The 13,725-nt window shown below is 41.2% G+C and overlaps 1 protein-coding gene across 8 annotated transcripts in view; it reads right to left on the bottom strand.

Moving 5' to 3' along the window:
* FBXO38 (F-box protein 38) overlaps positions 1-13,725 on the bottom strand; it is a 56,479-nt gene that overhangs the window by 42,495 nt on the left and 259 nt on the right. For 2 of the 8 annotated variants that reach the window (XM_060634605.3, XM_060634612.3), the window contains exons 1-3: positions 8,584-9,499; positions 5,081-5,271; positions 565-698 (exon numbers count right to left, since the gene is read on the bottom strand). In XM_060634605.3, the coding sequence (XP_060490588.2) occupies positions 565-698; positions 5,081-5,271; positions 8,584-8,616 (358 nt within the window). In that variant the 5' untranslated portion in view covers positions 8,617-9,499. Of the gene's footprint in view, positions 1-564; positions 699-4,677; positions 4,767-5,080; positions 5,272-7,879; positions 7,903-8,583; positions 9,500-9,546; positions 11,554-13,725 lie in introns of those variants that run through there. The other 6 variants (XM_060634609.3, XM_060634614.3, XM_060634610.3 and 3 more) reach the window with 6 other exon arrangements.

Genomic DNA, 13,725 nt, shown 5'->3' with positions numbered 1-13,725 from the left:
ACTAAAGTCATCAACTTTCTTATCTGGTCTCTACCTGAGGTCTGTTTTGTGGTCAGGCCACTAACTCTGAAATCTTCACCTGTAAGGCGAATTACGCCTTGAGAATCTCTAAGACCTAGCATAGTCTCAAGGGCTAAAGAAATGAAAGCTCCAGAAGTGCAAATTTCTGTGGCCTGCTGGAGCAGCTTTACAAAAACTGATTAATATTTGTTTCACCAGAGGATGCCATTAAGGGGTATAGAAAAACTATGAAAACCTGCACCATAGAACAACAGACATTTTGTCTAATATAATAGACATGTATTGAATTAACAGCTAAATAAGTATTCTCCAATCATATACTTGTGGAACAGGTTGATATAGCTCCCTAAAGAACTAAAACTGTAAAGCCTCAAGCAAAACACATTTTATCAACCCAAACCAACCTCAGTAATTTAGATAAGATTCTGCCTCCCTACCTACGAGGTGAGTTAGATTACCTATCTTAACACAAGTAATGTTTGATGGGAATATTATTAGTTTCTAGTAGGACTCCAAGGTACCTTACAGGCTAAATCCACTTACCACTTGGCATGTATTCCCACCACCGCCCTGCACAGAGATCCACAACCCTCACCACTCTCAGATATAGGGTCACTGCTTCTTTTAGCTTCCTGGAAAGACATTCCATACACATGATATCCTGCAGAGGGAGGTACCTTTGTGAGAGAAAGAAACTCATATTTATCAAGTGGATAAGTACTTCCTCTCATCAACAGGTTACTTTTTTTCCTTCTCCAACCCCTCAAATAAGACTTTAGGAATATTTACAGGGTTTTAAGACTAACATGCACTTAAAGCTTTTCACTAAAAACAGAGGAGTCCGCAAATACTCAAGCATCCAAATAAAGTACTGAGATCCCTCCAAAGGGTGTTTGCTAAAACTTGCCTTTCTCCTTTTAAGTCTTCACAAACCAAGAAAATCTCAAGGAAAAAAAAAAAAAAAAAAAGAAGAAGAAAAAAGATTTCAGTGCATCTCCAGGCCTCATGATAAGGGAACATGAACAAGATCAGAGAGAACTAATCAATATGAACCTGGCCAATGTAAGTTTATAGCTTTTACAGAATCCATTTCCTGTAGTGGCTAAAAAAATTCCTCTATGCTCCCTCAACACCACCCAGAAACTCTACGATTTTCTCCATCAACAATATGTATACTAAGTTTACAGTATACCATTTTTTTCCTATATCTTTTTACCTTTTAGATCACACTCTGATAAAAGTATTGCATAAGCATTAAATGAGAACACCTCATCTCAACTACAATTTCCTCTTTTCCAACTTCCCCTGCTATCTCTTCCTTCCTGAAACTTTTCAACTAACCTCTACTTTTGTTGTTTTCAGTAATAGCAATATGCATTTTGAAAGATCAAAAAATTTCATCTTTCTCTCTTCCTAAACACCTCTCCATGCACACCTAGATGATGATGATGATTTTTTTTTTTTTTTTTTTTTTTTTAAGTAAAGTGGCGCCTGGGTGGCTCAGCTTGTTAAGTGTGCGATTCTTGATTTTAGTGCAGGTCATGATCTCATGGTTCGTGGGTTTGAGCCCCATATCGGGCTCCGTGCTGGCCGTGGGGAACCTGCTTAGAATTCTCTCTCTCTCTCTCTCTGCCCCTACCCTGCTTGCTCTCTCTCTAAATTAATTAATTAATTAATAAAAAAAAAAAAAGGTAGAAACAGAGGCTCAGTCAGTTTAGCTTCTCTTGGTTTCGGCTCAGGTCATGTAATGGGTTCATGTAATGGAGCCCCAAGCAGGTTCTGCTTGGGATTCTCTCTCTGCCCCTTCCCCCCTTCTCTCTCAAAATCAGTAAGTAAAAATTATTGAAAATTTTTAAAAAAGGTAAAAACTACCCTTTATTGAGCTCACATTATGTCACAGACACTGTACCGTAGTCACTGTTTCACGACTTTACAAAGTAGCTTGGGGGCGCCTGGGTGGCGCAGTCGGTTAAGCGTCCGACTTCAGCCAGGTCACGATCTCACGGTCCGTGAGTTCGAGCCCCACATCAGGCTCTGGGCTGATGGCTCAGAGCCTGGAGCCTGTTTCAGATTCTGTGTCTCCCTCTCTCTCTGCCCCTCCCCCGTTCATGCTCTGTCTCTCTCTGTCCCAAAAATAAATAAACGTTGAAAAAAAAAAAATTTAAAAAAAAAAACAAAAAAACAAAAAAAACAAAGTAGCTTGTTCTTCATTTGCCCTCCCCCAACCTTTTTCTTTCTTTCTCTGCTAGGCTGGGTTCCCTATCACTCTGGCTAGCAGTTGATTTTGGCCAAAGTACATGATAGGCAAAGGCTTTCTGCTATCGCTAGTCGCCTAGTTGAACTCTTCACCACTTATGAACCTCTCTCAATTGTCCCTTCATTAAATGAGCTTCAAATTCTGAGGCTGAGTATATGTACCGTTTCCTGCTAGAACTCCCACTGGTACAGGAGGTGCTATTTTACAAGTGGGAAAACAAACTCACAAAAGTTAACCTGCAAAAAGTCAACAGCTAGGAAAGAGGAAGGAAGAGCAGGGATGTCAACACAGTTGGGTTTGACTCCAATTCCTAAATATTAAGCTAATTCTAAAAAAAAAAAGTCTAAGTGTGTCTGCTGAGTATTTCTCTGCTCCATTTTTTTTTCCACCTCTGGACTCTCCCGCTTCCATTTTAAACTCTTTAAAGAGAATAAAATCAAACCTTATTTTACACACTTACACACACGCGCGCGCGCGCACACACACACACAAGCATTACAGCTAACTTACAGCCTCCAAAACTCAGATATAAGTAGGATAATTTTCAGAAACAATAGGACTCCACGTTTTATAAACAATGAAAAATACTCAATTTGTTTTCTGAATCAAGTTACACACAAAAGAATTTTTGCCTCAAATCACTGATTGTTATCCAAAGTATATGCCTAGGTAAATATTACAATCCCTTTAAATACAAATAGATCAGTGATCACATGAAGATTACATCATATTTGCCCTCAGGAAAAAAAATGTATTAGAAGAGATGTGACACTTGATTCCATTTCTTCCATTTGAATAGTCTTTTCCAACTGCGAAATGTTATCTGATTCATTCTCAACTTAAAATATGGTCCAATTCTTTTATATGTTCTGCCATTATTCAACAAATATCTAACACATATTCCTAGAAACAATCTTACCTATGCTTTCTTCCAGGATTTTAACAATGTTATTATTTAACTCACTGATGCCTTTAGAATTTGTTGTCAGATAAGGGAGAGAAGAACATACTTTCATTACTTTCTCCAATGGTTTTTGGGTTATGACATCATCACTGAAGAATCGACTCAGCTCTTCCTCACTGATATGAATACCAAGTTTATCATAAACTAGATCTGAATATATATTTGAATCCATATATATACCTATATATATAATGTATATACATATATATATATCACCCAACTATCTGTAATTTATTTCTCTAGTACCAAATCTTCAATTATTGTATATTTTAGATTATATATGTACATATGGCAGGGTTAGGCTCTTTTTCTGAAAAAACTTCAGACATCTTTCTGCCAAATGAACTTTAGCATCCTTTTGTTACATTATAAAAATTCTGTTATTCTGGGTTACCTATTCCCAGACAGAAGTGAACTGACAAAACTACAGTGTCACACAACAACAATCTGTGGAAGATAAAGAATAATACAAATTCATGTCAGAAAAGAAAAATACGGTACCTGTGGTTCCCTACAGTAGTTCTGCTATCATTATTTTAAAACTTCTCGGGGTGCCTGGGTGGCTCAGTCGGTTGAGCAGCCGACTTCAGCTCAAGTCATGATCTCACAGTTCGTGGGTTTGAGCCCTGCGTCGGGCTCTGTGCTGACAGCTCAGAGCCTGGAGCCTGCTTCCATTCTGTGTCTCCCTCTCTCTCTGCTCCTCCCCTCCCCTGCTTCCACTCTGTCTCTCTCAAAAATAAATAAACATTAAAAAATTAAAAAAAAAAAGAAAACCAAACTTCTTAATCGGCAAATATTCAGTAATTTTTAAAAATTCAAAACATTTCTAAGAACTCCATGTATGGAAACTTCCTGAAGGTAAATAAAACAATGGAAAAGCCAAATGCTTGGAAAACTCCCTTGCAATTTTTAAGGAAAAAAACTGGAAGCAACCCAGATGTCAGACCACAAGGGAGAAGTTAATTATCATGTCATAGTCAATGACTAAGATGCTAATTAGGAAGACCCCGTCGCAATATGAAAAAAGGCAGAACACAACATAACCGCTAATGCTCACTAAGCGCTTATGCTATGCAGTGTGCTGAGTGCTTTAAAAGCATCAGCTCACTGAATGCTTACAGTAACATCTTTATTGATTGCTGGTCCGAGGCAAGTAAATCAAAGACTCATGATTCACACTCAGGTCTCCAACTCCAGAGACAAGGTGTCTTAGGGTTGTTTATCTGAATGAACAGTGCCTGACAGAAGCAATCAGGGGAAACTGGAATGACAGGTTTTTGTTTTCACTTCTTTGTTGTTAAAATGCAGTCTGGAAAATAACATACTCAAAAAATCTGTTTTTGAAAAAAACTTTACCACAAAACAACTTTAATGTGTGCACTGCATATAGTAACGATGGGTATTATTTCATGAAACTTTTATTTCAATCACTTACATATATGTGCATAATGAAGAAAATGTTTCTCACTGTGGTTTGTAGTCAAAAAAGTCAGAAACACTGCCTTATGTTGTACACACATGGTACTGTAATAACAAAAGTCAACAAATCAGTCAATAAGAATTCCAAGAAGTCTGGAATGTTAACACAGTCTAGAGAATGGATGTCCAACAGAACTTATCGCAACAAAAGTTATCTCTATCGTTAATGTCTACGCTGTCCTACACAGTAGCTACGAGACACATAGGGCCAATGTAACTGAGGAATTGGGAGTTTTAATTTGATTTCATTTAAATTTAAATGCCATATGTAGCTAGTGACTACATAGAGAGTGCAGCTCCAGAATTTGCTCCTACTTATACATTCTAGGTGGGTAAAAATCAACCAAACAAAATCTTACCTAAAAATATGACAAAGCACTTCATGTGAAAGTTGATTCATATAATCCTTTGTTTCATCGGGTATGGTTTCCTCAGGGATTTCATTATTCATGAGACATGTTTTAACACTTTTCTTTCGTGGACCCATTGCTATGTTACCTCCAGTATCAAAGAGCAAATCTTCCCTCTTGGTTACTTGACTGCAAAGCACCTGAAAGCAAGCAGAGAATAGACTAAATAAAGCACACCAAACCCAAACTCAGAAATTATCCCTATAAAACAGACTTTTGTAAAACCATGCTTACTTGAAAAGAGAAAGAAGGGTACCCACAGACCACATTCAAATTAATAAAAACATTACACAAAACCCACAGAACATCTTTTTCTGAAGAGCAGCAGAGAATATAAAAATGCATTATTTAGAACGAGCAAAAATAATTCAAGGAATCAGGATTCTACATTCTATTCTGTACTCTGTTCCTTCCTAGCTAATTCACTCAGTCTCCCCAAGCATCAATTTCTTCCACTTTAAGCTAAGATCATTAAACTAGGTTAACAAAACTCCTTCCAATTACAGAGCTCCCAACCCTAGGACCATCCCTCACACAGAAGGTACAAGAGGACTGTTGGGCTCTAGTCCTGGATCTGCCAAACTACTTCTATGAACTTGAGTCACCTTTTAAATTCTTCATTTTCCCCCCTATAAAGTCAGGGGATTAAACTCCACAAGTAGGTCCCAGAACCCTTCATAAATCTGATAAAAATTACAGACCTTCTGCTCAAAATCTAAACACTGTTTATGTGCAATTTCAGAGAGAGAACAAAACCACCCTTTTCCTCTCCTGTAAACATTAAGGAGCAAAGGTTAATTCACTTTTGTGTCAAATGTATGTTTCACTTGTTTTTAAAATAAGCTTTGGGGTGTGCCTGGGTGGATCAGTCGGTTAAGCGTCAGACTTTGGCTCAGGTCATGATCTCAGTTCGTGGGTTCAATCCCCACGTTGGGCTCTGCACTGATGGTGTGGAGCCTGCTTTCGATCTTCTGTCTTCCTCTCTCTCTCTGCCCCTGCCCCACGTGAGCTTACACACGTGCTCTCTCTCCCTCTCTTTCAAAATAAATAAAAATTCATAAAACAAAAATAAAATAAACTTTAGTAAAGGAAGAGAGGGGAGGAGGGAGGAAAAGGAGAGGATGGGGTGGGGGGCGGGAGGACAAATTAAAGTCAGATGAGCAAGCACCCAGAGGTTTGTTTTATTTTGCTGACCAGGATAAGAGGGAACCATGTGAAAATAGTGTCCTTTAAATAGCATTATCAATTATCATTGGTAAAATTCTCAAAAACGTCCTGGACTCGAACTCAGAGAACTCTAGATCACAGCCTAACCTTCGTCATGCCACAGTGATGCACAGAAGTGCAGTTCCAAATCAGTGGATCTCTAGTAACTGCTCCGTTTTGTGCACCACCTTCTCCTTTTCCCCAATTGTAATCCTTTACTATTAAAACTTGCTAAAGTGGACTGCATGCTTCTATTTTCCTACAAAGTAGACTCATTAAAAGCTTAACCTTTTCCTGATGACCTGAGCTTATCAATAGGATTCCGTGATGCCTCTCCTCAGGGACTATGCAAGTCTGTGGGGTTCTTGGGGACCCTTTGCTCTACCAGTAAATGGGAGCAAACTACAAGGCTAAGCGAATCCTCAAGATTTCTTGTGCCTCTGTGTGTTCTGGTCTCTTCCCTCACAGAAAGGTCACCTGGAATTTCTGGCAGTTAGCAGCGTGCTTGCTCCCCTTGCATTACACACACACACACACACACACACACACACACACACACACACACACACACCTACCTCTAATCCCTAATTTGTTGCCTCTTCAGCCATGGCCTAGGAAACCAGAACAACATGTCTTTACAATTGTGTGGATGAGTATCAACAGGCAACTGGCAGTACAGACCTAAGGGATTCCGCAAAGAGTAGGAGCATGAGCTACCATGCTCTCAATTCATGACATCTCCTTTGCTTTCTCAAAAGCTTATTTGTATGTTGACCGTCCCATTTTGGCTAACAGACCTCTGGAGACAGAAAAGTTTGTACTGAGAACTGCCCACAGAAAAAAAGTTATAAATACACTCGTCTGTTTCTATCACTGCCCCCTCTCCAGCAAAATGAACCTTTCCATCTCACGACAGCGCTGAAACCGCTCTAAGGTTATTTTGATCTCGTCATGAAATCCCACAGGCTCTCTTCCGTGCTCCCCTCACCTGACCCATCTGTAGTATGGGCCAGTGCTGACCACTGTGTCTACGAAAACTTCTCATCATGTGACTACTTCTCCCCAAAGTAATACTCTCTTGATCATCTTTATTCCTGCATGACCACTCCTCAGTCTCCTTTGCCAATTCACCCTAGAATCCTCTTCTCCCAGGGGCAACTGTATCCATTCTTGGGGCTTCCTCTACTACAAATACACTTAAAACAAACAAACAAACAAAAGTATTCTAGTTGCTATCCCTCCTGAGCTCTAACCTTTACTTCCTCTGCTTATGAGAAACCTTCATCTCAGGATCTTGAACATCCTTCAAAAACATTATGCCCAACCTTAACTCTCTCCACAACTACAACCACCCCCCAACCCAAAACATGTTCAGTCACTCACTCTCTCACACACACACACACACACACACACACACACACACACACACCTGCTTTCCCTACTCTAGTTTACCAGATGCTCAAATGAGAAACCTTGAAATCAGTCTCAAATACTGCTCTTGCAACCCCGCCTGCGGGCCTTCAGGGCTCTATCAATCCTCACCTGGCCAACTGCAATGGCTTCCTCAATGATCTCCTTGGAGCCTGGAGCAAAGCCTACCACACAGCACGCCCACAGTAAGTAATTTGCTGAATAAATGCTTAACGTATCATACTCCACGTTGAAAGCAGAATGAGCTTTTTAAAACATTCTTCTGATTGCATATTAAGTGGAAAAAGCAAGATGTAGGTTATGCAGAAAGTATGATCTTATTTGCATAAGAGAAAACGGACAAATATGCTTGTGTTTGCACAGGACATTTCTGGAAGGTCCCACAACAAAATAATAACAGTGGTTACCCTTGGGGAGAACAGAGGGTTACAAAAGGAGGAAGAGATTTTTACTTTCTATATTCTTCTCCATTATTTGAAAATTTAATTTGTTTTGTATATTATACCTCTTAAACAACAAAAACAAAAACCCCCAAATCAGCCTGCAAGGAATTCTAGTTTGCATAGGATAAAATATTTCCCATCTAGTCTCACAGCACCTTCCCAGTCTTATCTTTCAATCCTTAGCCCTTGTTCCTCAGGACACTCACTCCAGCCACACCAATGTCCTCAGGGCCCCCAAACATTCATCTTTCATTCCCAATTAGCTATTAACTCTGACTAGCGGTCCTTCCCTCCCCATTTTTTGCCTAAGACACCACTAACCTGCTTTCAAAATCTAGCTTAAAGGTTAAGTCCTTTGTGAAAACTACTCACCTCCTCTTTTGAGCTCCCTGTGACACTCAGCATATGCTTCTCCTATAAAAACTTGTGTGGTATTTTCTTGGCCACGGTTCTGCCAGGAAAAGAATCTCAAATCTCCTACTTCTAGGTGAAGACAAGTCTTTGCTCATAATAAATCCTCAAATATCTGATGTATGAACATCCATCATTCTTTCCATTATTCCAGAGGCATCCAGTAGCTTCAAGGCTGCTAAGAACCATTTCATGGTCCTATGAGCACTCTGTTTGCTATGGCAGCACTCAATGATCTTAGCAACGGGCTTCTAACCCTGACAAAAATGCAGTCCAATTTTAATCCATAGGATTAAACACAAAAGAAACAGCTATCTGCACCTACAAATGCCTCAAGGAGACTATTAACCAGTTTCAACCAACCCAACCATGGATGAATTTCCCAGCTATTATACTTTAGCACATGCTTCACTTTTAAGGATCTGGACAACTCTAACCTTTCATGAATACCTGTTCTTGATTTTCATCCTTTAAGTACAAATCTTTTGTAGCCTTCCTCGCCCTTTTTTTTTCTCTACCAAATCCACACCACTAACAATTTATACCCTCTTCTTATGATTCCACCTTTTGCTGTTCCCTATTATTTTGCAAGCTGTGATTTTGTGGGAATCAGGTTTAGTAGCCTCAGTGCACAACCTGCACTTGAAGTTTTAAACGAAACAGACTGCACCTTAACTTTGAGTTTATAGAAGTTCACTTGTTTAGAACTCAGAAAAAAATACTTACTCACAGGTATGATTTCATACATTATGCAGAGATCAGGTGCCCAGCAAGCCCACAAAAACCTATTTAACTTACAGTATGCGTTAACACTAGCTACTGAAGGGCCTAAATTAGCAGCACTAACAACATTTTAGGTGAAATTATGTACATCATTTTCCATATCGTGCCTAGAGTTGAAGACTTAGTCATGCAGCTACCTACTTGACAGCAGGTGGAGTAGTGACTCCCCTGCCTTAAGCCTCTGGTGGGGGACCCGTGAAGATGAACACTAGGGTAAAAGATAAGATCTCCATCCTACATCCAGGGGCTTAACAGTCAGGACCCACAGCCAGAGGAAAGCCATCAGTCCTCTCCTCCTCCAAGTAGGTGCCCCTAGAAATATCCAGGAGATAAAAAGATTCCTCATTAAAGGACTCATTTATTTTGAGTACTATCACCACTCCAACTCTACAGAGGACAACAAAATTATTTAAACGAAGGTTGGCTTCATCTTCCATTTCAGTGAAATCCCTAGCCAGGCTATGCTGAGAGAAACAGAGGCCTGGTATCCCTGTATGAGAAGAAAACACCATGCAAGACCAGCAAAATCCAAGTGATGATGCTGTCTCTCTTGTAGGTGCACTCTCTCTTCTTAATTGCTTTTCTTTTAGTGGGATGAGGGATAAAAGCAAGTGAGAATAGAAAATTAGACTTCCACGTCTTGGGTTTCCTCCTACCCCTATAGCCAACATATCGTCATTTGCCATTTGAGAAACTCAACGAGGTAGGAAAGGTGCAAAGCAGAAGCAGGTTAAACGGAAAAGAGGAAAGGAGGGAAAATCCTATTATCAACAGTAGGTAAAGATGAAGCAATGATGCGGGCCTAGCAGAAGAGTCACAGAGGGTAAGGGAGAGGGAAGTATAAGTAACAGGTGAGTAACCATATGTGAAGAATATCTTTTGCAGCACCAGGTGTTATTTCTAGGGTTAGCAAGTTCTGGAGGCTCAGACTTTAAAATGTCATTCTGACAGAAGTACAAAATCCCAGAATGTCAAAGCTGAAGGGGCCCTCAGAGATCACCTGGTCATGCAGCTCTTAACTTTTTGTGGGTCACAAACCCTTCTGGGACTATGGTGAAAGCTGCACATCTTCTCCCCAGGAGGAAAATAAAACATACCCAGACTGGTGCATGATGAATTTCATATGCAATCTCGGGGACTTCACAGACACATCAAAGCTCACCCAGAGGTCCCTACCTAAGACCAACTCCCTCAATTTTCAGATGGACAAACAGAACCAGGCAAGAGAAGTCAGTGGCCCCAGAATATGTATGAAGTGTCAGGATTCAGGCTGGGATTCGGACTTCCCAGCCGACACTACACCTACATCAAGTCAGGCTCCGTACCTCGGCTGTTTCTCTGCACTCCAGAGCCTGGCCACTGCTCTGAGATGGGCTTCTGGACGCTCTGACAGAAATGCTGCTGACCGAACCCTCCTCCACAAATCAGGGTTTGTGGTCCTTCTAATGTAGGCTCCCACTCAACAGCCCTCTCAGCAGTCCTGGGGATGCTATATTCTGTGGCTGGCTGTTCAGCAGACCTTAGCTACCAGAAGCATCTTTTTCATCCTGGCGGTGCAAGTACATTCCAAGTAGTAAACCTGAGTTGTCTGTGTGTATTCTTTAAGCCAGGGGTCTTGCTGTAATACAATTTCTCTTAGGTCTGCTCTTCTTCCAGCCGGTAGGTTCAAAACTCCCTTCTTCCCAAACAGAACTACACTACCCTCTACTAATTCAGTTCATTCTCTTTGCTCCCAAATTTACCCCTCTCTTTTAATCCTTGACCCTCAAGGCTATCTCCACCTCTTATGGGGAAGCACCAACATTTGCTTGCTTGCAAAATCAAGTTCTTTTCCTTTTAATCCTCTCTTAAGGATTAGAACCTCTGGAGAGATTTTAACACTATTCACAATTCTGACAGTTGCTGGTATCTATAAAAGTCCTGTATCAATCCACTCCTTCACTCCCTAAATGTCACAACTAAAAATCTTCCTATACCTGTACCATCTCGCCAACATCCTCCTCCATCCCTGACTTTACTAATTACTCCTTTCCTCAGATCACACAAGGCCCTCCCGGGTATGTGTTTTATCTCTTATTAACACACTGGACAGGGCAAAGATAAACCAACTTGCCTTACAACTAAACAGAAAACTTAAGAGATCTCTTCTTCTATAAAATTTTCCTAATACTGAACCAATTCTTCATTCTGTATCTAAATAAGAATTCTATGGAGAAACTCCTTTTTTTAAAAAAAAGTTTTTTTAATTAATTGATTTACTTTGAGAGACAGAGAGAGCGCAAGCAGGGGAGGGGCAGAGAGAGAGAGGGAGAATCCCAAGCAGGCGCTGCACTGTTAGTGCAGAGCCAGATGCAGAGCTCGAACTCAAAAAACTCTGAGATCATGACTTGAGCTGAAACCAAGAATCAGACGCTTAACCAACTGAGCCACCCAGGCGCCCTGAAACTCCTTCTATTCTTGATTGCTGCTATCCATTCATCCATCTATCTCCTCATTCACTTACTACCTACTAAGTGCTAGATGGTGACAGAGTTGTTTTTCCCATGAAACGTAGCCTTAGAATGCAGTCTTAGTCTTCACTGCCCTCACTAAAAATACCTTTCTCCCATTTAAAACTTCCCAATGTCCTCAACTATCCCATCTGGTCAGGAGCTTTCCTGCCCTTCAGGTTCTAATGCCTTTCTTTATTGGCTTCAGCTTGCTCGTATCAAAACAATCTTGCGCATCACTTAATAGGACCCCATTCCTAACATCATAAACATTCTGTGTCTACTACCTAGGATAGTCTCTCTTGCCTAAAGAAATGCCACACCACACCCACCAAGCTGGTCCGAAAACAAACACAAATGGAATTATAGTGTCAAAAGGCTCTAGGAATCATCCAGTCCAACCCTTCATCTTCCAGGTAAAGAAAAGTGAGGCCCAGAGATGTAAGCTGGCTTGTCCAAAGACACAAAGTCAGAAAATACCAGTGCTTAAGCAAGGATACAGGTCTTGAACTCCAGTGCAAGACCAATTTTATTTTTACTATGTCACTTCACCTTACTGAAACCGAGTTTTTTTTTTCTTTTTTTCCTATGCTATGGGTTAGTATCTTTTCCACTAAAGTGTGTACCTCCAGGCACACATTCATTGAAACAAACACACACGAAAAAGTTATTCTTTGCCCTAAGAGAACATAAGAATCACAGCACTACAAATTTTAAAAGCAGGGAAGGAGCCTTAGGGATCACCTAAACCAGAAATTGTCAGAAGTTAAAGTTAAAAATTAGAAGCGCAGACGTTTCAATCTATAGGACTACACAATGTGTAGCTTTCCATACCCCATTTCTTTCCTCTCCCAGAAAGTCATGGCCTTACAAGAGCCATTATTTTACTCTTCAGTTATGCTCAGAGTATGGGAAAGAGGATTACAAACCAGTAACCTAATCCTACGCTCTCATTTGCCAGATGAGAACTCTCAAGTCAGAAGGAGGAGAGTCAGAAGGAATTTGTCCAAAGTGCCAGCAAGTTAATAGCAGCTTTAAGAGAATAAACGAGGTCTCCCGTTTTTCGCACAGGGGTGTTTTCACACTGTGGGTATAGATGCATAGACCCAAGCCATCAGGACAGAGCTTCCCACTGCACAAGAGCCTTCCTAAGCGCCCAGGTGCCCTCGGCCAGTCTGGTGTCTGGAAAGAAACACGGTAGACGTCTCTTATCAGTCAACTCCAGGCTATACAGGAGACAGGGAAGACAAGCTTTTCAGGTCTGTCTCTAAGGAAAGACTCCTTTAAAGGGAGTTGAGAATCTGATTTTCAGAGCTAAGAGAAGCATCAGAGGCAACCAACACCTTCAATTGACAGATAAGCAAACGGTGCTACGGAGAGAGTAATGGGCCTGGGCAAGGTCACACAGTTGAGTCGGTGGACGGGGTAAGACCAGAATTTGAGGCTCCTGATCCTAGGGCTGGCTGCCTCTCAAAGACGTATTCACTGTGTCTTGCTCAGGGACACCCCCTCAGTACGCTGACTACAGGGCTTCCTTAATTTACCGGTTGAAACACTGACAACGTAAAAATCGTAGAATTCGTGACACCCGGGGTGGGATGGGGGTCCCATAAGTTGTCCTCCAGGCCAACCCCCCAGTCCGCCCCTATCCTGAGGAAATCGAGACCCAGAGAGAATTTTGTAGGCTAGAATCTTGGGCCAGGTGTGGACAAGGTAAGCAAGCCCCGCAAACAGGGCCTACAAGGCCAAGCACCACAAATCCAATCCCTGCTCTCCGGGACGCTCTAGGCCTGAAAGGGGCCCGAGACCGAGAGACCGGGCGGTCGGGAGC

The sequence above is a fragment of the Panthera onca genome, chromosome A1 (assembly GCF_046562875.1).
Source record: "Panthera onca isolate mPanOnc1 chromosome A1, mPanOnc1 haplotype 2, whole genome shotgun sequence".
Lineage (NCBI taxonomy): Eukaryota > Metazoa > Chordata > Mammalia > Carnivora > Felidae > Panthera > Panthera onca.
The sequence above is the reverse complement of the archived record's forward strand: the minus strand, read 5'-3'. Positions and strand labels throughout refer to the sequence as shown.